Raw genomic sequence first — 20505 nt, forward strand, 5'->3', positions numbered from 1 at the left:
CTTAACTGCATCAGTCTACCTTAAAAATCGCATATTGTAATTAAACGTTTTATATGTCCAAATGTACTGCAGGGTTCTGATCTGTTATCATGATACACAAAAGGTGATCTATTCTCATTTTGTTATAAAAGATGCAAACGAAAAAAAACAAGTACTGTCATAGACACCGGTTAGTTGTTTAAGATTTCCATTCCATGCGTGCTTTGCCTGAGAGCAGGACCACAGATTCTTATCTGCTGATGCTTCGTTCTGAGCCACTTTCTTGACCATTTTAGTCACTGGGGATTTGCCTTCTGCTCTCAGACAAAAGACAAAGAGGCAAGTCCCAAGTCCACTTCAACTAGATTGAAAATTGAATTGTTGGTATTATTAAGAACAACATGTGAAACAACTAAACCAACCCCTTGTTTAAGGCTATATACCCAATATCAACTACACTATCTTCATTAATTCTCTTTGTCACTCATACTGGTGAAAGGCAGGAAAAGGTGTTTCACAAGGGTCAGTGCTGGTTTCACTGTAGTTCACCATTTACATAAACAATTTAAATTCAGAAATTAGAAAAAACAATGAATGATGTCAACTTGAGGAGTATTTTTAACAAGGAGAAGGACTGAAGAAAAATACACTTTCAGAATGGGAGTATCATTGTCAACTTAAGTGCACCATCAATAAATATTGACAAATGGTAATTTAAATGGACAAATAATGAGGTGCAAAAAATAAGGCACAGCTTTTCACTTCAAAAGGGAAAGCTTTAAAAAGTAGTGAACTCATTTGGTATATTATGATCAGTTCTGTCTCTGTGTAACAAAAAACATTACAGAGACACTGAAGAAGTTGCAAAAGATATAATAATATAAATGTCAGGTTATATTAATCTGCAAAAAAAATTAACAGGTTAAGCTTGTTTCTCTAGAACTATTTAAAGGGTGACCTTAAGATTGTGAAGGGGTCTGACAGGGTAGCTGTTGAAAAAAGCTTAACTTTGCAGGGAAAGCCAAGGCCAGGGTCCATAAATCATTGTCACACATAAGTTCAACACGTAGCTTCTTTATCAGAAAGTAGTTAGAATGAGGAACTCATGACCATAACTGGCAAAGCAAAGACCGTTCCCTCCGTGACTGCCTGGTCAGATCCACACCCCCCAACAAACCACCCCTCCGTCCTGGCACCTTCCCCTGCCACCGCAGGAATTGTAAAACCTGCACGCAAACCTCCCCCCTCACCTCCATCCAAGGCCCCAAAGGAGCCTTCCACATCCATCAAAGTTTCACCTGCACATCCACCAATGTCACTTATTGTATCTGTTGCTCCCAATGCAGTCTCCTCTACAATGGGGAGACTGGACGCCTCCTCGCAGAGGGCTTCAGGGAACATCCCTGGGACAGCCGCACCAATCAACCCCACCGCCCCGTGGCCCAACATTTCAACTCCCCCTCCCACTCTGCTGAGGATATGCAGGTCCTGGGCCTCCTCCACTGCTGCTCCCTCACCACCCGACGTCTGGAGGAAGAACGCCTCATCTTCCGCCTCGGAACACTTCAGCCCCAGGGCATCAATGTGGACTTCACCCGTTTCCTCATTTCCCCTCCCCCCACCTTACCTCAGTTCCAACCTTCTAGCTCAGCACAGTTGTCATGACCTGTCCTACCTGTCAATCAGCCTTCCCATCTATATCGATTTTCCTGCTCCTCGGATGCTGCTTTTCCAGCACCACTCTGATCTAAACCCTGACACCTGCTAATGTTCACTTTCCCACTCCCATTCCAACCCTTCTTTCCTCATTCTTTCTTAAAAGATCCTGTAAGAGATCAAAACTCCTTCTGAGAAGGATCTCCACCCGTCCCAAGCACCAGTTCAAACTCTGTATGGGAGAAATAATGAACTGGATGAATCAGCACCAAGCAAAATGCAGTGGACAACAGTAATGACTGCTGGCAAGGGCAACCCAGGAGAGATCACACTGTCACACTCTGTCACAGCTCTCAGGGAATGTTGCCAGAGGCTGATTGGAATCACTGAGTGAGGAGCTAATCCCTGATCTTTCTGGTGACAAAGTGATGAGGGAGTACTCCTTCTGCTGAGATGAGAGAGATAAAGTACTTAAGGGCCTGATAAATGTTGACTTCACACAAACAACTGGATGGGGTACGAGGAGTTATACTTAGAAGTTACACAATAATGGTTGAAGTAAGGAATCCTTATCTCGTCTGTGGTGTTATCTCATACTCTGCACTCCACTCTGAATAGTGTGATTAGCTTCAGATAAGCGGAAACTAGGCCCTCAGTCTATGGGATGTCATGCTCACATGATCTACAGCTTTGGTTTAAGCTTAAAATAGCTGCCATCCAGAGTTCAGGATACATAACTGAGTGATTGGTAAATCAAATGGATAATACATTCTCTGGGCTCAGTCATAGAGTCATAGAGATGTACAGCACGGAAACAGACCCTTCGGTCCAACTCGTCCATGCTGAACAGATATCCCAAACTATTCTAGTCCCACTTCCCAGCACCCGGCCCATATCGCTCCAAACCTTTTCTATTCATATACCCATCCAGATGCCTTTTAAATGTTGTAATTGTACCAGCCTCCACCACTTCCTCTGGCAGCTCATACCACACACGCAACCTCCCTCTGAGTGAAACAGTTGTCCCTCGGGTGCCTTTTGTATCTTTTCCCTTTCACCCTAAACCTATGCCCTCTAGTTCTGGACTCCCCCATCCCAGGGAAAAGACCTTGTCTATTTACCCTATCCACGCCTCTCATAATTTTGTAAACCTCAGCTCTCCGACGCTCCAGGGAAAACAGCCCCAGCTTGTTCAGCCTCTCCCTACGGTTCAAATCCTCCAACACTGGCAAATCTTTTCTGAACCCTTTCAAGTTTCACAACATTTTTCTGATAGGAAGGAGACCAGAATTGCATGCGATATTCTAACAGTGGCTTAACCAAAGTCCTGTACAGGCGACACATGATCTCCCAACTCCTGTACTCAATACTGACCGATAAAGAAAGCCAGGCCAAATGCCTTCTTCACTATCCTATCTACCTGTGACTCCACTTTCAAGGAGCTATGAACCTGTACTCCAAGGTCTCTTTGTTCAGCAACACTCTCCAGGACCTTACTATTAAGTGTATAAGTCCTGCTAAGATTTGCTTTCCCAAAATGCAGCACCTCGCATTTATCTGAATTAAACTCCATCTGCCACTTTACAGCCCGTTGGCCCATCTGATCAAGATCCCATTATGTTCTGGCTTCTTCGTTGTCCATTACACCTTCAATTTTGGTGTCATCTGCAAACTTAATAATTATACCTCCTATGTTCACATCCAAATCATTTATATAAATTACGAAATGTAGTGGACCCAGCACTGATCCTTGTGGCGCACAAATGGACACAGGCCTCCCATCAGAAAAGCAACCCTCCACCACCATCCTCTGTCATTTACCTTCGAGCCAGTTCTGTATCCAAATGGCTAGCTCTCCCTGTATTCCATGAGAGCTAACCTTGCTAACCAGTCTCCCATGGGGAACCTTGTCGAACGCCTTGTTGAAGTCCATACAGATCACGTCTACCACGCTGCCCTCATCAATCCTCTATGTTACTTCTTCAGAAAACTCAAACAAATTTGTGAGACATGATTTCCCACACACAAAACCATGCTGACTATTCCTAATCAGTCCTTGTCTTTCCAAGTATATATAAATCCTGTCCCTCAGGATTCCCTCCAACAACCTGACCACTACTAAGCTGAAAATGTGTTACTGGAAAAATGCAGCAGGTCAGGCAGCATCCAAGGAGCAGGAGAATCGACGTTTCGGGCATGAGCCCTTTTTCAGGAACTCATGCCCGAAACGTCAATTCTCCTGCTCCTTGGATGCTACCTGACCTGCTGCGCTTTTCCAGCAACACAGTTTCAGCTCTGATCTCCAGCATCTGCAGTCCTCACTTTCTGACCACTACTGAGGTCAGGCACACTGATCTATAGTTCCCTGGCTTTTTCTTACCATCTTTTTTAAATAGTGGCACCACATTAGCCAACCTTCAGTCTTCTGGTGTCCCACCTGTAACTATCGATGCCACAAATATCTCAGCAAGAGGCCCAGCAATCTCTTCTCTAGCTTCCCACAGAGTTCCAGGGTACACCTGATCAGGTCCTGGGGATTTATCCACCTTTATGCATTTCAAGACATCTAACACCTCCTTATGTGTAATATGGACATTTTTCAAGATGTCACCATCTATTTCCCCACATTGTATATCTTCCATGTTCTTTTCCATAGTATCTTACCCCACCTCCTGCAGCTCCATACATAGACTGCCTTGCTGATCTTTGATGGGCCCTATTCTCTCCCTAGTTTTCCTTTTGTTCTTAATATATTTATTAAAAACCCTTTGGATTCTCCTTAACCCTATTTGCCAAAGCTATCTCATGTCCCCTTTTTGCCCTCCTGATTTCCCTCCTAAGTATACTCCTACTGCCTTTGTACTCTTCTAAGGATTCACTCGATCTCTCTTGTCTATATTTGACATATGCTTCCTTCTTTTTCTTAATCAAAACCTCAATTTCTCTCGAAAACCAGTGTTCCCTATACCTACCAGCCTTCCCTTTCACCCTAACAGGAATATACTTTCTCTGGATTCTTGTTATCTCATTTTTGAAGGCTTCCCATTTTCCAGCCATCCCTTGACTTGCAAACATCTGTCCCCAATCAGCTTTCGAAAATTTTTGCCTAATACCGTCAAAATTAGCCTTTCTCCAATTTAGAACTTCAACTTTTAGATCTGGTCTATCCTTTTCCATCACGATTTTAAAAGTAATAGAATTATGGTCACAGGCCCCAAAGTGCTCCCCCACTGATGCCTCAGTCACCTGCCCTGCCTTATTTCCCAAGAGTAGGTCATGTTTTGCACCTTCTCTAGTAGGTACATCCACATACTGAATCAGAAAATTTTCTTGTATACTCTTAATAAATTCCTCTCTATCTAAACCCTTAACACAATGGCAGTCCCAATCTATGTTTGGAAAGTTAAAATCCCCTACCATAACCACCCTATTATTCTTACAGATGGCTGAGATCTCCTTACAAATTTGTTTCTCAATTTCCCACTTACTATTAGGGTGCCTATAATACAATCCCAATAAAGTGATCATCCCTTTCTTATTTCTCAGTTTCACCCAAATAACTTCCCTGGACTTATTCCCAGAAATATCCTCCCTAAATACAACTGTAACGCTATCCCTTATCAAAAATGCCACTCCCCCTCCTCTCTTGCCTCCCTTTCTATCCTTCCTGTAGAATTTGTATCCTGGAACATTAAGCTGCCAGTCCTGTCCATCCCTGAGCCACGTTTCTGTAAATGCTATGATATCCCAGTCCCATGTTCCTAACCATGCCCTGAGTTCATCTGCCTTCCCTGTAAGACCTCTTACATTGAAATAAATGCAGTTTAACTTATCAGTCCTACCTTGTTCTCTGCTTTGTCCCTGCCTACCCTGACTGTTTGACTCGCTCTCTTTCCTAACTGTATCAGTCTCAGATTGACTTCTTTCCTCACTATTTCCCTGGGTCCCACCCCACATCAACATCCCCCCCACCCCCACCACATTGCTAGTTAAAATCCTCCTAGACAGCTCTTGAAAATCTCCCTGCCGGTATATTAGTACCCTTCCTTTTCAGGTGTAATCCGTCCTTCTTGTACATGTCACTTCTACCCCAGAAGAGATTCCAATGATCCAGAAATGTGAACTCATCTCCGACACACCAGCTCCTCAGCTATGCATTCAGCTGCTCTGTCCTCCTATTCCTACCTTTACCAGCTCTTAGCACCGGGAGTAATCCAGATATTACTGCCCTTGAGGATCTCCTTTTTAAATTCCTGCCTGACTTTCTATATTCTCCCTTCAGAATCTTATCCTTTTCCCTTCCTATGTTGTTAGTTCGAATGTTTACAATGACCTCCTGCTAGTCCCTCTCCCCTTTGAGAACATTCTGCACCCTCTCTGAGATATCCTTGATCGCGGCATCTTTTGCTGTCTTCATTTAGACAGACCAGTGGAAGAGACCCAAATCTGAAGGGAGGCAGTAGTGAAATGGGAACAAAATGTCAGCATACCTGAACAACTAATACCTGCCACAGTGCCAACACGCCAGCTAGGACAGACCACACTTGCAGCAACTGAGTTGCAGTAACCTGAAATCGGATCCAAATGGGCTTGAGCACTCAGGAACACCAAGACGATCCCAGCTTATGCCAACTTTGCTCAGCTCACTAAAGAGAACCTCACAGGAGTTAGGAATCATTCTCTAAAGAGAAACACTACATCTGGATGAGAGAAATAAAAGGCATTCATTATTTTTGACATTAAATGATCCAACTCGATCATATTCAACCACCTTGGCCTTCAACAGAGTTTCAGAGTTACTTCTGAGTCAAAATTGTCAGAATCGAGAAGTGTGGCGCTGGAAAAGCACAGCCGGTCAGGCAGCATCCGAGGAGCAGGAGAGTCGATGCTTAGGGCATGAGCCCTTCATCAGGAATGACATTGTCGGAATGTCTTATTTATAGGAAGCATAGCATGTTTTAAATTTTCGATGCAAAATGAAGCATTTGACAAGAATTGATATGCAGGTGGGCTCTGCCTACATTCTCAGGGCAGGGATATAAGAATCACATGGGACTCACTGCTAAATGTGTGGCCTTTTACATCTGTTGCAACAATATGCTAATTGTGCAGAGTGCCTTTTTCGCTCAGTGACTTCCTCTTTCTCATAGGTTTTCATCATTTGATGGTGGTTCCTCTTATAGAGTCATAGAGATGTACAGCATGGAAACAGACCCTTTGGTCCAACTTGTCCATGCTGACTAGATATCCAAACCCAATCTTGTTCCACCTGCCAGCAGCCGGCTCATATTCCTCCAAACCCTTCCTATTCATATACCCATCCAAATGCCTTTTATACGTTGCAATTGTACCAGCCTCCACCACTTCCTCTGGCAGCTCATTCCATACACGTACCACCCTCTGCGTGAAAACGTTGCCCCTTCGGTCTCTTTTGTATCTTTCCCCTCTCACCCTAAACCTATGCCCTCTAGTTCTGGATTCCCCCACCCCAGGGATAAGACCTTGTCTATTTATCCTATCCATGTCCCTCATGATTTTATGAACCTCTGTAAGGTCACCCCTCAGCCTCCGACGCACCAGGGAAAACAGCCCCAGCCTGTTCAACCTCTCCCTATAGCTCAAATCCTCCAACCCTGGCAACATCCTTGTAAATCTTTTCTGAACCCTTTCAAGTTTCACAACATCTTTCCAACAGGAAGGAGATCAGAATTGCACACAATATTCCAACAGTGGTCTAACCAATGTCCTGTTCAGCCGCAACATAACCTCCTGACTCCTATATTCAATACTCTGACCAATAAAAGAAAGCATACCAAACGCCTTCTTCATTATCCTATCTACCTGCGACTCCGCTTTCAAGGAGCTATGAACCTGCACTTCAAGGTCTCTTGATTCAGCAACTCTCCCCAGGACCTTACCATTGTATATAGCAGTGTATAAGTCCTGCTAAGATTTGCTTTCCCAAAATGCAGCACCTCACATTTATCTAAATTAAACTCCATCTACCTCCTCTCAGCCCATTGGCCCATCTGATCAAGATCCCGTTGTAATCAGACGTAACCTTCTTCGCTGTCCACTACACCTCCAATTTTGGTGTCATCTGCAAACTTACTAACTGTACCTCTTATGCTCGCATCCAAATCATTTATGTAAAAGACAAAAAGTAGAGGGCCCAGCACCTTGTGGCACTCCACTGGTCACAGGCCTCCAGTCTGAAAAACAACCCTCCACCCCACCCTCTGTCTTCTACCTTTGAGCCAGTTCTTTATCCAAATGGCTAATTCTCCCTGTATTCCATGAGACCTAACCTTGTTAATCAGTCTCCCATGGGGAACCTTGTTGAACGCCTTACTGAAATCCATATAGATCACATCTACCACTCTCCCTTATCAATCCTCTTTGTTACTTCTTCAAAAAACTCAATCAAGTTTGTTAGACATGATTTCCCACAAACAAAGCCACATTGACTATCCCTAATCAGTCCTTGCGTTTCCAAATACATGTACTTCCTGTTCCTCTGGATTCCCTCCAACAACTTGCCCACTACCAATGTCAGGCTCACCAGTCTATAAGTTCCCTGGCTTGTCCTTACCATCCTTCTTCAAGGCAAAGTGGAACAATATTCTGCTGATCATGTTGACGTATGACATATGACCTGGGGGACTTGGTGTTGAAGCATACTTCTGATCTTGACAGTCCACAGACTTAAAACTATTGCTGGAATGAGCTTTTATTATGGTGCTCAATGGACACCAGTATCACACAGGTTCCAGAACAACGTATCTTTTCTATTGGAGATCATGATCCACTTCATTTGGCACAGAGGACATTGGTTATCTACCTACTACAGCTGTGAACTGCAAACTGGCAGAAGTGATTGATAAGCTAACTGAAGCTAACTGTAGCTAACTGAAAGTACCCAGAAGAGCAAAATTCAAAGTAGACATGACTTTGAGGACCATTGGTAGGGCATATTCACCTCAACTGGTCTCACAGGCAACAAGTTCTATTGCAAGAAATCGCGGTAATCCATCTGAAGGGCAACCCCTTCTGTCATTGACTCTCAGAAAGGTCCAAGACCATGGCTCAATTCCCATATGTGTTGGATATGTTGTCCAGGATGCAGCACCCTCTATTCAGTTGTCTTGATGAGCCCAGATGCTGGGATTCCTCAACTTCCAAATCTTACTCCTCCAAGTCTTGCTCCACTCCTGCTGGATTGGAGAATGAACAAATTTAACGTATCTAATCTGTTGGCCTAGCTTTCGTCAAAACATTTCTCTCCTCAACAAACAATCCCATATCCAATTCCCAAAATCTGTATAATCAAGCACTAAATGAAGCTACTCAAGGACAATGATAAAACGTTTCCAAACATCCCTATAAATAACATATTTTGGGCTGCTCACAATCAAGTCCAGGAAATTAATTTTTAATTCCTGGAATCTCCAGGACAATCCTCCTGGATTTGCAATGGCGAGACAAATCTGATTTGATTTCTTCTCAAGTAAATATTGAAACAGAGAGTAAAAATTGAAAGAACTGCAGATGCTGTGAATCAGAAACAAAAAGAGAAGTTGCTGGAAAAGCTCAACAGGTCTGGCAGCATCTGTGAACAGAAATCAAAGTGAATTTTTCGGGTATAGTGATCCTCAGATCTGATGGTAGCTCGGAAAATGTCAGCTTATACGCAGATGATATGGCGGGGGGGGTGGTTGTGAGGAGTAATCGATAGGTGGGGATAGAGCCCAAACAGAGAAAACAGTTGGACAGACAAGGGAGTTGATAATGATCTGGCGAGGAGGGTGTATAGTTATTAATAGAAACTGTTAGTGGCTAATAATAGGTAGTGTGTAATGGCAGGAAACAAGGCCTGGTATGTGGGGTAGGAAGCTGTGACATGGGAGAGTTTAGGCCTGAAAGTTATTGAAATTAATATTGAGGTCAGAGGGCTGCAGAGTCCTCAAGCAGAAAATGAGGTGGTGTTCTTCCAACTTGCGCTGAGCTTCACTGGAGCACTGCAGCAAGCCTGGGACAGAGCTGCTGGCCAGGGAACAGGTGTGGTGTGTTAAAGTGGCAGGCAACTGGAAGCTCAGGGTCATTTCTGCGGGAAGAACGTAGATGTTCTGCGAAGCGGTCACCCAGTCTCCTCATTTCCCCAATGTAGAGGAGACCACATTGTGAATAGTGAATGCAGGAGACTAGATTGTGTGAAGTGCATGTAAAGTGCTGCTTCACCTGGAAGGTGTGTTTGGGCCCTTGGATACTGAGGAAGTAAATGGGCAGGTGTTCCATCTTTGGCGGTTGCAGGGGAAGGTGCCATGAGGCTGTGTTGGGGGGAATATTGGGTAGGTAGGTGTGGTGTTGGGAGTGAAGAGTGGACCAAGGTATCCCAGAGGGAATGGTCCCTGCGGAAGGTGGACAAGGGAGGGGAAGGGAATATGTCTCTGCTGATGGCATCTTGCTGGAAATGGTACAACTGGTGGCTGATGATCTTCTGGATGTGGATGTTAGTGCAATGGTAGGTAAGGACAGGGGAGCCCTTGCACTGATGTGGGAAGAGAGAGGGGGGTGAGGGCAGGAGATGGGTCTGACCTGGTTGAGAGCCCTGTTGACAACAGAGCTGGAGAATCCTCAGGTTGAGGAACAAGGACATTTCGGAGGCTCCCTTCTTAAAATTGGCCTCATTGGAACATAGGCAAAAGTGAGGACTGCAGATGCTGAAGATTAGAGTTGAGAGTGTGGTGCTAGAAAAGCACAGCAAGTCAGGCAGCATCTGAGGAGCAGGAAAATCGACGTTTCAGGCAAAAACCATATTGCCCGAAATGTTGATTTGCCTGCCCCTTGGATGCTGCTTGACCTGCTGTGCTTTTCCAGCACCACACTCTCGACTCATTGGAACATATGCAAAAGAGAGGGAGGAACTGGGAGAATGGAATGGAGGCTTTCCAGGAAGCAGGGTGCTCGGATGTATAGTTCAGGTAGCTGTGGGAGCCAGTGGGTTTATAGTGGATATTTGGCCAGTCTATCCCCAGAAATGGAAACAGAAACGTCGAGCAAGTGGAGGGAGAAGTCAGAGATAGGCCAAGTGAAAGTGGGTTGGAATTAGAAGCAAAATCAGTGAACTTTTCCAATTTGAGACAAAAGAGACAAGGAGTACCGATGATATCATTGATAAATCGGAGAAAGAATTGTGGCAAGAGGCCAGAATAAGATGTGAAATGTTCCATGTATCCCATGAAGAGACAGCCATTTTTTTTTTCTTTTTTTTGTGATCAAAACAGTGAAGGGGAGGGGAGGGACTAAATCAAGATTCTCTGTTTTTTTTTCACCGAAGTGCAGTCGTGCTTATTTTTTCCCCGGCACCCATGGTGTGTGTGTGCAGGTGTGAGACAGTGAAAGACACAAAGTGCACGAATCTTTATTCAAATTCCACCACCAGGAAGATAGGAAAACACCCGAGTGGCCAGTGACAAACACTGCCCTTCACATCAAAGGGCAGTGTTGTGTGATCAAAACAGTGAAGGGGAGGGTAGGGACTAAATCAAAATAGGGTTGGAGGGGGAAATAATCCACTCCACTCCCTGTGACGCCCACCTCTCCCTGAACAACTCCAGGGTGTTGGTGGACACCACATGCTCCTTCTCCAAGGACACCCGGGCCCTAACGTAACCGCGGAAGAGGGGCAGGCAGTCGGCCCTAACGACCCCCTCCACGGCCCGCTGCCTGGACCTGTTGATGGCCAGTTTGGCCAGGCCCAGGAGCAGACCCACGAGGGAGGTCTTCAGACCTGCCCTCCCTCCTCCGTACTGGGTGCCCAAAGATCAGGAGCGTGGGACTGAAGTGCAACCAAAAGCAGAGGAGGAGGTTTTTCAGAAAATCAAAAAGTGAGTGCAAACGCCCACACCCAATATACACGTGGTCCACGGACTCCACGGCGCCACAGAACAAGCAGTTGGGCTGGGAGTCCGTGAACCACCGCAATCTGCGGTTGCAGGGGACTGCTGCGTGCAGCACCCTCCACCCCAGATCCCCGAGAGAAAGGGGGAGGACTCCTGCGTAGAGAGCCCTCCACTGGGGATCCCAAGAGACAGCCATTTTTTTTGTGAACCACCGCAATCTGCGGTTGCAGGGGACTGCTGCGTGCAGCACCCTCCACCCCAGATCCCCGAGAGAAAGGGGGAGGACTCCTGCATAGAGAGCCCTCCACTGGGGATCCCAAGAGACAGCCATAACTGGGACCCATGCGAATACCATTGGCCACCCCGACCTAAAGAAAATGAGAGGAGTTTAAAAGTTGTTGAGCTCAGCCAGCCAGAGGAGAGTGGTGGTGGGTAGGAACGGTTCAGGCCTTTGCTCCAGGAAGATGTGAAAGCCGGAGACTATCCTGGTGGGGGATGGACATGTAAAGGGATTTTTTCCTGAGGAGGCAACTGGAGCCTGCAAACTGGATATTCCGAAACTGGCGTAAAACATCAAAGGAATTGCAGATGTACGTGGGCAGGGACTGGATTGGGGAGAAAAGACTGAGTCAAGGTAGGAGGAGATTAGTTTTGTGGTACAGGAGCAGGCAAAAACAATGGGTCTGCCCAGGCCAGACCTGTTTGTGGATTTTTGCAAGGAGGTAGAAGTGACCTGTACAAAGCTGGTGGACTATCAGCTTGGAGGCAGTGGAGGGCAGATAGCCAGATGAAATGAGGTCAGTGACTACAGGAGACACAATGGTCTGATGTTCCATGATGGGGTCATAGTCCAGGGGAAGACTGAAATAAAGAGGCTTGGCATTTTCGGATCAGTGATTTTTTTTTAAAAGAAAAATAGCGCGAACGATACAGATCCGAAGTGAAAACACAAAAGTGTTGCGAACGCACCGCCCATCAGTCGTCGCATTTGTGAAAGGAGGTTGGACAGCCTGTAGCTGAAAGCAGTCTGGGTTTCCCTTTCAGAAGCTGCTGTCCCGCAGTAGCTGCAGCTTTGCCCTGCCCTGGGGGGAGAGTAACTGCGCATGCGTGTTCCCTGTGTGCGCGCAGGGCCCGGGGATCGTTCCCAGCTGTTTGTCACTCAGTCTGTTCCTGCACCAGCTGCTGCTGCTCCTCGCTCTCTACGATGGGGGTGCGGCCTGCAGTCACTTACACAATCGGCATTTTCTGCATTATTCTCTTAATAGCGAGCATTGCACTCCTAGTTACTAACGTCTTCGTTGATATTGTCGATAAGTATGTTAAAAAGGTAAGGCCTGGCGTTTGTGTTCAAGTTAATTGTGTTGCATCTGGAGGGAGGGGAAGAGTCTTCGAATGCATTCTGTTTTGCTTATCCTCCTTTTCACCTGTTTCATGTTTTGGATGTCCCTGGTGATGTAACAGCAGTTGTTTTTGGTTGATATCGAGGCGAAGAAATTCACAATAGGGGCCGCCGCATCAATGAACTACTCAACATTGTGTACAAGGATACTTCTGGCTTTGTTCCAAGCTTCAATAAAAGCCGTCACATAAACATTGCCGTTGTTTGTTACCAATTAAACATGTTGCACAAAAAGTCTGGAATTGAAAACATTTGCAGAGTTGGTGACAAAGCCCTGAAACTGTAGATCTTTAGTGTTGAGAAACAGCGTGTAATTTAGTTAGGCGGCCCAAATACTTCAATTCTACTGATGTGTCGCTTGTAAATTGGGGAATGAGTGTGGTTTGCGTAATTGGAACATACTGGAGTGTTGAGTCATGGTTGAGGATGACACATGATTTCTGCACAGCAGTCCATATTCATAGTTCATTTGTCTGGAGCCCGAAAAAGTGAGCTGAATGTGCAGCGTTTTAGTAAGAAAACGTGAGAAAGGAGTAGGGGGGGGTATAGTGATGAAGAAAGTTTGAATGAGGGGAATATAGGAAGAGAAGGATAGGTGCTTGAATACAGCTAAAAGCAGCTACCAATATTGAAGTGGGAGGAGGGTGGAAGTGTACAAATTTTGTTTTTACCAAAATTGTTTCTCTTTATACGATTTGATATTGTGGTATGTGAACATCCAGTTGAGTTAATTAGCAGACATGTTTTAAAGTAGATTTTTAAATCCTTTGGGTGCAGAGGAGAGAACCTAGGAAAGAATAACTCAGATTTTATGACTTCAAATGATCTTTTGCAGGTAATCGCATACAACACTCTCTTCCTCTTTTAAAGAGCTCTGATTTAATAAAAATAGGAGCAGGAGTAGGCTGTTCAGCCCCTCCAGACTTCAGTTCAATGAAATCATGGCTGGTCTGTGGGCTTTCTCCATACATCTATATCCTTCAGGTATCTCAGCACTTGGCTCTCAAAGTTTACATTTTTTGTGGACAAATTGCTGTTTTGCTAATTGTATCCTTTTTGTTGTATAGCTGTTTAATCATAGATCATCATAAAATCCCTACAGTGTGGAAGCGGGTCATTTGGCGCATCGAGTCTACAACCTTAATAGCATTCCACCTGGACCCATCCACCAACCCTATTCCTGTAACCCCACCTACCCTATCCCTATAATTCTACATTTCCCATGATTAATCCACCTAGCCTGAACATCCCTGGACACTATGGGCAATATAGCCTAGCCAATTCACCTAGCTTGCACAATTTTGTACTGTGGGAGGAAACCCATGCAAACACTGGGAGATTGTGGTGGCTCCACACACAGTCACCTGAGTATGGAATTGAGCTGAGATCCCTGGTGCTGTGAGGCAGCAGTACTAATTGCTGAGCTGTTGTGCACTATGTGTACTTAATGTTAATTCTAAATCCTCTACTTAACTATATTTAAGCAATATATATTCTCTTAAATTTTCTTTACCACTGTTTTTACTTTTTAAATAATTTTATGCACTGATGGATTTTGTTAAAAGGGACTTTTCAATAAAAACTCTTTAAGGAATTGGTGGGGTACATGGCAAGAAATTGTGCTGTGGTCAATTCCAAAACTTAGTGTGTGTCATTTAGGCACAATGTCATGAATTGCTAATGGATAGTGGTTTTTATATTGATTTGAGTGAGCTGAGTGCCACTGCCAAAGTCAACATTTTTGCCCATTCCTAATTATTCTTGATGGTGATGGTATGCCAAAATGGAACTTAATTTGCTTGCCATAAAACTGTTGAGGTGAGATTAGTTGAAAATTTCAGAAATTAGATTAGAATTTTGTCAGGCAAGGATATGTCACAATTGTGAAGTTGGGACCCATATTTCTCTTGATTGAATTATTCTCAGTACTTTTGGTTTGAAATGTAGTGTACGTGGGAACGCTGGAATCTGCCTGACATAAGTCAGAGGACAGGAAGATGATTGCAGGTTAGGAAGACGGTGCTGAGTTCGAGGGATTTGACTGAGACAAAGTGGGGGGAGGGGAAATGAGGAAACTGGAGAAATCTGAGTTCAGGAACTGAGTGAAGGAACGTGGCTTGGAAGAAGCATGTTTAGAAGTCATTTGATATTGCACATCGTGTCATGTTACACACCACGTTCAGCAAACCTCACTGAAGCTAATCTTTACAGCAAACGGGACTCAGTTTGACAAGCAAAAGAAACAAAGTAATTAAAATTGCCTGCTTTAAAGTTGATTTAGGGTTTAATTCAGTCTCCAAATTAAGCTGTTTCACTGGAACGTTTTTGTTTGGCTGATTATCTCTATCTCTAATAAAAGCTTAAACTACTTGGGTAAGTACAATAAGTAGTCTCGAAAGGATTTTCTTTTACAGCGTGAAAATAAGGAAACTCAGCTGGGTTCATAGTTGCATAGCAAGATCTCACCTAGGGAGTTAGAGCTATTGAAGTCATGTAATCCTCAAATTTGTGTCGGGACAACAGTAGTTTCACTGCAATTGTCCTCTTAAAAGAATTGAAGTAAGTTTTGGTTTCTAATCATAGCCAGTCATACACAGCTGATCAATGATTATCAGTCTAAGGAAAATAATTGGGTTCAGTAATCATGTCTCCTATGATTGACTAACCTACCAATGCTTTTCGTTAAAGACTAGATGTGTATAACATCTCACTTGGGTGAGATGCTACAAGACACCTGGTGTTCAAGATACCAAATACTTTGAAATGATTTAATGCTGTTGGAAGTCTATTTGGGGAATACCAAGTTGCAGTAAATAGTACTGTTCAAAGTGACTCTGATGTTTTCTCATCTCAAATTTGGAAGAAGATGTTTATTCATGTGAAACTTTATTCCAAAGTGAACCATAATATAACTTCAAACTGAATCATGATATAATGTGTTAGGTAATCAGCCCTCAAGATATTATACAGTATTAATTCAATGATCTGTTCCATGTACGCTCTCTGACGAGCTGTTCCTGTTCCTTGAGCCAGGATTAATCATCCATTGTGAGAATTTTTATTGATGTCAACAAGTAAACTGTATTCATAGCTGCCCAAGCTGTTTTGCAATGTCTATTCAGCATTAATAGTTTAGTTTATTATCAACACAAATTTAGAATTTGATCTCTTGCAGAGGGAGTAATTTATCAAAATTTGCCAAGTTAACCTATCCTTTTTAGTTTACCTTGATTGGATCACTTTCTTAACTTTTCATTGGATCTTGAAAATGTTTGAAGATAAAAGTTCCTTCAAAACATAACATGTACTTTAAGTACTTCGGTAGTGTGATTTTCCATCTCTGATAACAATTTATCCAATCTCTAAGTTCCTTTCTCTTAATTAGATATTAAACTTGAAAAACATCATGGGAGCAAACCTGTTTTAGTTTGATCGTATTTTGATTTAATCTGATGGTTTTTGTATTGGATATGATGCCAAATTTGCAGATAATTACTTGCTTTGAAGTAGACGTTTTATTTTGTTTTATCAATGCTTGTTTTGCAATACTTCCAGTGACAGGAGAGGATTATTTTAAATGTGATTTGTAAATAAAATACTGCAGATGTTAGAAATCAAACCACATCTGAGGATGTTAGAACCAGGGGATCTTCTGTGGAGAAAACACGAGACATTGATTATTTCCAGTATAGTCCTCTTCTCAATACTGCAGATTTAGTAATTAACAATATCTATGATAAGAGGGAAGGAATAGAGAGGAAGGGAATGGGGTGGCGAATGCAGAAAGAAATGTCTATAAAATGTTATTATTGAGGTTCAGGAAGTAGGCAAAGGAGAAGTAATGTGTACAGGAATGAAGAAGGCATATTGAGGACTTAAAAAATGCATGTAAGATATGAGTTTTGCCGAAGATTGATTGGTAAGTAGAATAGGAAATATTAAAATCTGATAAATTGGAGCAGTTTTAATGGCTGAGGACTTAACTACTAAACAGCTATTTCAATGTAGTAACACCCCATAAAAACATCCTTGGCAAATGCAAATTCAGTAAAATTGTTTCATATGCAATTCTGGCTGCACAGAGAACTCTAGCTTTTTGCTGTGGCTAATAGAGATGTTACAGCTTCCACAGCCAACTTCAAAACCCCAACAATTGCTGAAAGTTAAACTGAAATGCTTGTTCTGTTAGATCCTGAATTGATCCATTCATGCTGCTTCCATTGTTCAACCTTTCATTTTAAAAACAAAAGCAAGGCCTCTCAACCTGTTTAGTTTATTGGCTTCGACTAGACAGTGCATCACCTCTATCTTAAAAACCTCTCTTCAAAATAAAGCAGGACAAAATACACTGCCTAAAGCCATTGTAGCATGTCAGATTGAAATAGTCTTTGCAGTTTAAACAGCTGATGAAGTAGTACTTTTTAAATGTGTTTGTGAATCAGTGTGCTGTTGTCCAGTTCAGAAAGGCTATTGTGGATTTGGCGAATGAAGTGTGTGGATATGTGCACATTAGCGGTTTTGGAAGGGACAAAACACATTTTTTGGCAATTTGCTACCTGATGAATGTGAAATTGATTTCTTTTTGGAAATCATGCCCCTTTCAGGGTTTGGTAATTTTGAGGTATTTGATTCTTGTGTATATTTTGCTGATAAATATTAGTGACAGAATTAAAAAAAATTTAAATGTGTAGGCGCTCCTCATGCCAAACAAATGCTTGTTGTTTCAATCCTTCTATTAATCCACGTGTTGGTGAGTTGTGATCTCTGCTCATGAACTAAGTGTTCTCTTTGTTTTCTAAAAACAATACAACCATGGGTGCTGGAAATTGCAAGTAAACCAGAAATTACTCAACAGGGTATGCAGTACGTGCAGGTTGATGATCCTGTGTCAGAATTGTCTAGATGTAAACTTATTGACCTACAAGTTGTTTTTTGTCCATCTTATGATCAGAAGTGTATCCACTTTTCCTTTGTATTTAAAACTCAAGTATTGAGGGGGTGTTGGAGCCTTGTATTTGCATTGAGCCCATTACTTTGGTGTATAAAGAGGAGGTGTTGTGAAATTTTTAGATTAGATTTGATTCCCTACAGTGTGGAAACAGGCCCTTCGGCCCAACACGTCCACACCTACCCTCCGAAGAATAACCCACCCAGACCCATTTCCCTCTGACTAATGTACCTAACACTATGGGACAATTTACTATGACCAATTCACCTAATCTGCACATCTTTGGACTGTGGGAGGAAACCGGAGCACCTGGAGGAAACCCATGCAGACACGGGGAGAATGTGCAAACTCCACACAGACAGTTGCCCGAGGCTGGAATCAAACCTGGGTCCCTGATGCTGAGAGGCAGCAGTGCTAACCACTTTGTGTACAATTGGAAGCATGGATAGCTAAAAGGAGAAGACATAGGCGAATGAGCTGTTTCAAGTGTGTAAGAAGATTTTATTTAGAATTTTGAAAGTTCGGAATTAAAAACCATAATATAACAAAATACATCTTCTCTGACAGGCAGGAAGATGGGTGATTGGACGTTTTGTTTGCTCGAAGATTAGCCCCATATATTTGCAACAAACACTTGATAATATACTGTGAAACTTCTGTAAGTGATGTCTCAACTATAAAGTTTACTTTATTGACAGGAACTGAACTTGCCTTGCCTCCCCACTTCAATTGGCATTTCAATTCAAAGCACACGTGCTGCCATTTCCTTACATAGCCGAGACACAAATATTCTCTCTGCTTTTAAAATATGTGATATGCAGGGCATAAGGTATTCCCATTGTTAAACTGGACGAAATTTCAGTTGTGTTGTAGCAAATTTAATTTGTAATTTTCTTGTTTTTTGCAAGTTTTTTTTTGGTCCTCTCCTTTTTTTTGTTTTGTCAGTGTTTTTTTTACCAAAAGCTGTATCCCAGTTTTCAACTGCTTATATCCAACTGCCTGACTACATACAGTCTCAGTCTTCCCAGGTCAGGCAATCGGGGAAAAAAAACTAGCTCGTATTTGTTTGGTTTTGTAGGCGGACATGTCTCCTAAACAGGTTGTGGTGCTCTTTATATGAAATAACTTGCCATCTGATCAATTCTGAAGAATAGCTACTGAGTATAATCTTGCAGGGTTTCCAGTACCAAAGGATGTTTTTGTCACAGAATAGGCATGGTGTTGCCAAGACTCCATTTACACTTCCCCAGCTGCCCTTCAGTTAATGATTGGCTATCTTGAACTATTCATTCCTGTAGTGCTCCCCCCCATAATATCAGGTGAGGAATTGAACCTGCACCAATGAGGGTGCATGTCCTTGGCTTGGACAGCAACTTCCAAGGTGGTTCCAGTGATGATCATTTCCCTCTGGTTAATTCTTGGTTTGGGTGTTGTTGTACCCAACACCATGTCTTTCTCATAGAATCCCGACCAGTGTGGAAACAGGCCATTTGGCCCAACAAGTCAACACAGACTGTCCAAAGCGGAACCCACCCAGATCCATTCCCCACTCTATTACTGTACATTTACCCCTGACTAATGCACCTAATCTACACATCTCTGAACATTACAGGCAATTTAGCATGGCCAATTCACCTAACCTGCACATCTTTGGACTGTCGAAGGGAACCGGTGCACCCAGAGGAAACCCACGCAGTCACGGGGAGAATATGCAAACTCCACACAGACAATCACCGAGGCGGGAATCGAACCCAGGTCCCTGGTGCTGTGAGGCAACAGTGCTAACCATTGAGCCACCGTGCTGCCCCAGTGTGTTGAAGAGCGTTCTCATGATGGAACATCTGTAGTTTGAGATATGACTAGTGAGTCCAGTGCTGATCAAGAGGTTTGCTTTGTCTCTTTGTGTTTAAATTTTGTGGCTGCTGTATTTAGGGCAGAAGTGAGTACTTTATCAAGTTCCTGATATGAACCTTGTGGTTTGATCAGAGGTTAAGACCTGTGTTAATGATGAGATGAGACATGTGACTGTGTTAGGCTCAGTAGGGCTCTGCTGTCTTGTTCTTTTTAATCTTACTGATATGTTCATTCTAGGTGAAATCAGTGGTGATCTCCAAGATGTTGATTGTGGTTGATGTATTGAATATTAGAGGTCAATGAGATATGATTGCAAGTCTGTCTTCCTGCAGCCGGGCATTGTCTGTTATTTGTCAAATTGATTGATGTCTGTCATCTACTGGCTACATTGGCTGCTACATAGATGTTGTCCATGAGTAGCCTCTCACTTGATCTTTATTGTGGAAGTAAAATAGTTCATGGATCTTCCTGTAATCATCTCATAAAGTAATGTTTAGGTCTGTGATGGTTAGCCTGTGATAATCACCGTCTTGCATACTGAGCATGGCTGCAGTTGCTGGATGGTTTTCCCCCTGACCTCTTGTTCTTGAACCCCTTGATGCTGTAATCAGTCAATTATGGAATTGATGTAGTCATAGAATTGTACAGTATGGAAATAGGCAAGGGTCAACTAGTCCAAGCTGACCATGTTCCCAAACTACTCTAGTCCCACCACCCTGCATTTTGCCCATATTCCTCCAAACCTTTCCTATTCCCATACTTATCCA

General features: G+C 43.2%; 1 protein-coding gene across 2 annotated transcripts in view; it reads left to right on the forward strand.

Annotated features, from left to right (window-relative positions):
* Nucleotides 1-12644: 12644 nt before the first annotated feature.
* The window catches only part of LOC122552707 (lysosome membrane protein 2-like), a 65439-nt gene continuing 57578 nt past the window's right edge, over nt 12645-20505 (forward strand). Inside the window, exon 1 of one of the 2 annotated variants that reach the window (XM_043695600.1) lies at nt 12645-12864. In XM_043695600.1, the coding sequence (XP_043551535.1) occupies nt 12742-12864 (123 nt within the window). In that variant the 5' untranslated portion in view covers nt 12645-12741. Of the gene's footprint in view, nt 12865-13840; nt 13921-20505 lie in introns of those variants that run through there. The other variant, XM_043695610.1, reaches the window with a different exon arrangement.

This window comes from Chiloscyllium plagiosum, chromosome 1, assembly GCF_004010195.1.
Source record: "Chiloscyllium plagiosum isolate BGI_BamShark_2017 chromosome 1, ASM401019v2, whole genome shotgun sequence".
Lineage (NCBI taxonomy): Eukaryota > Metazoa > Chordata > Chondrichthyes > Orectolobiformes > Hemiscylliidae > Chiloscyllium > Chiloscyllium plagiosum.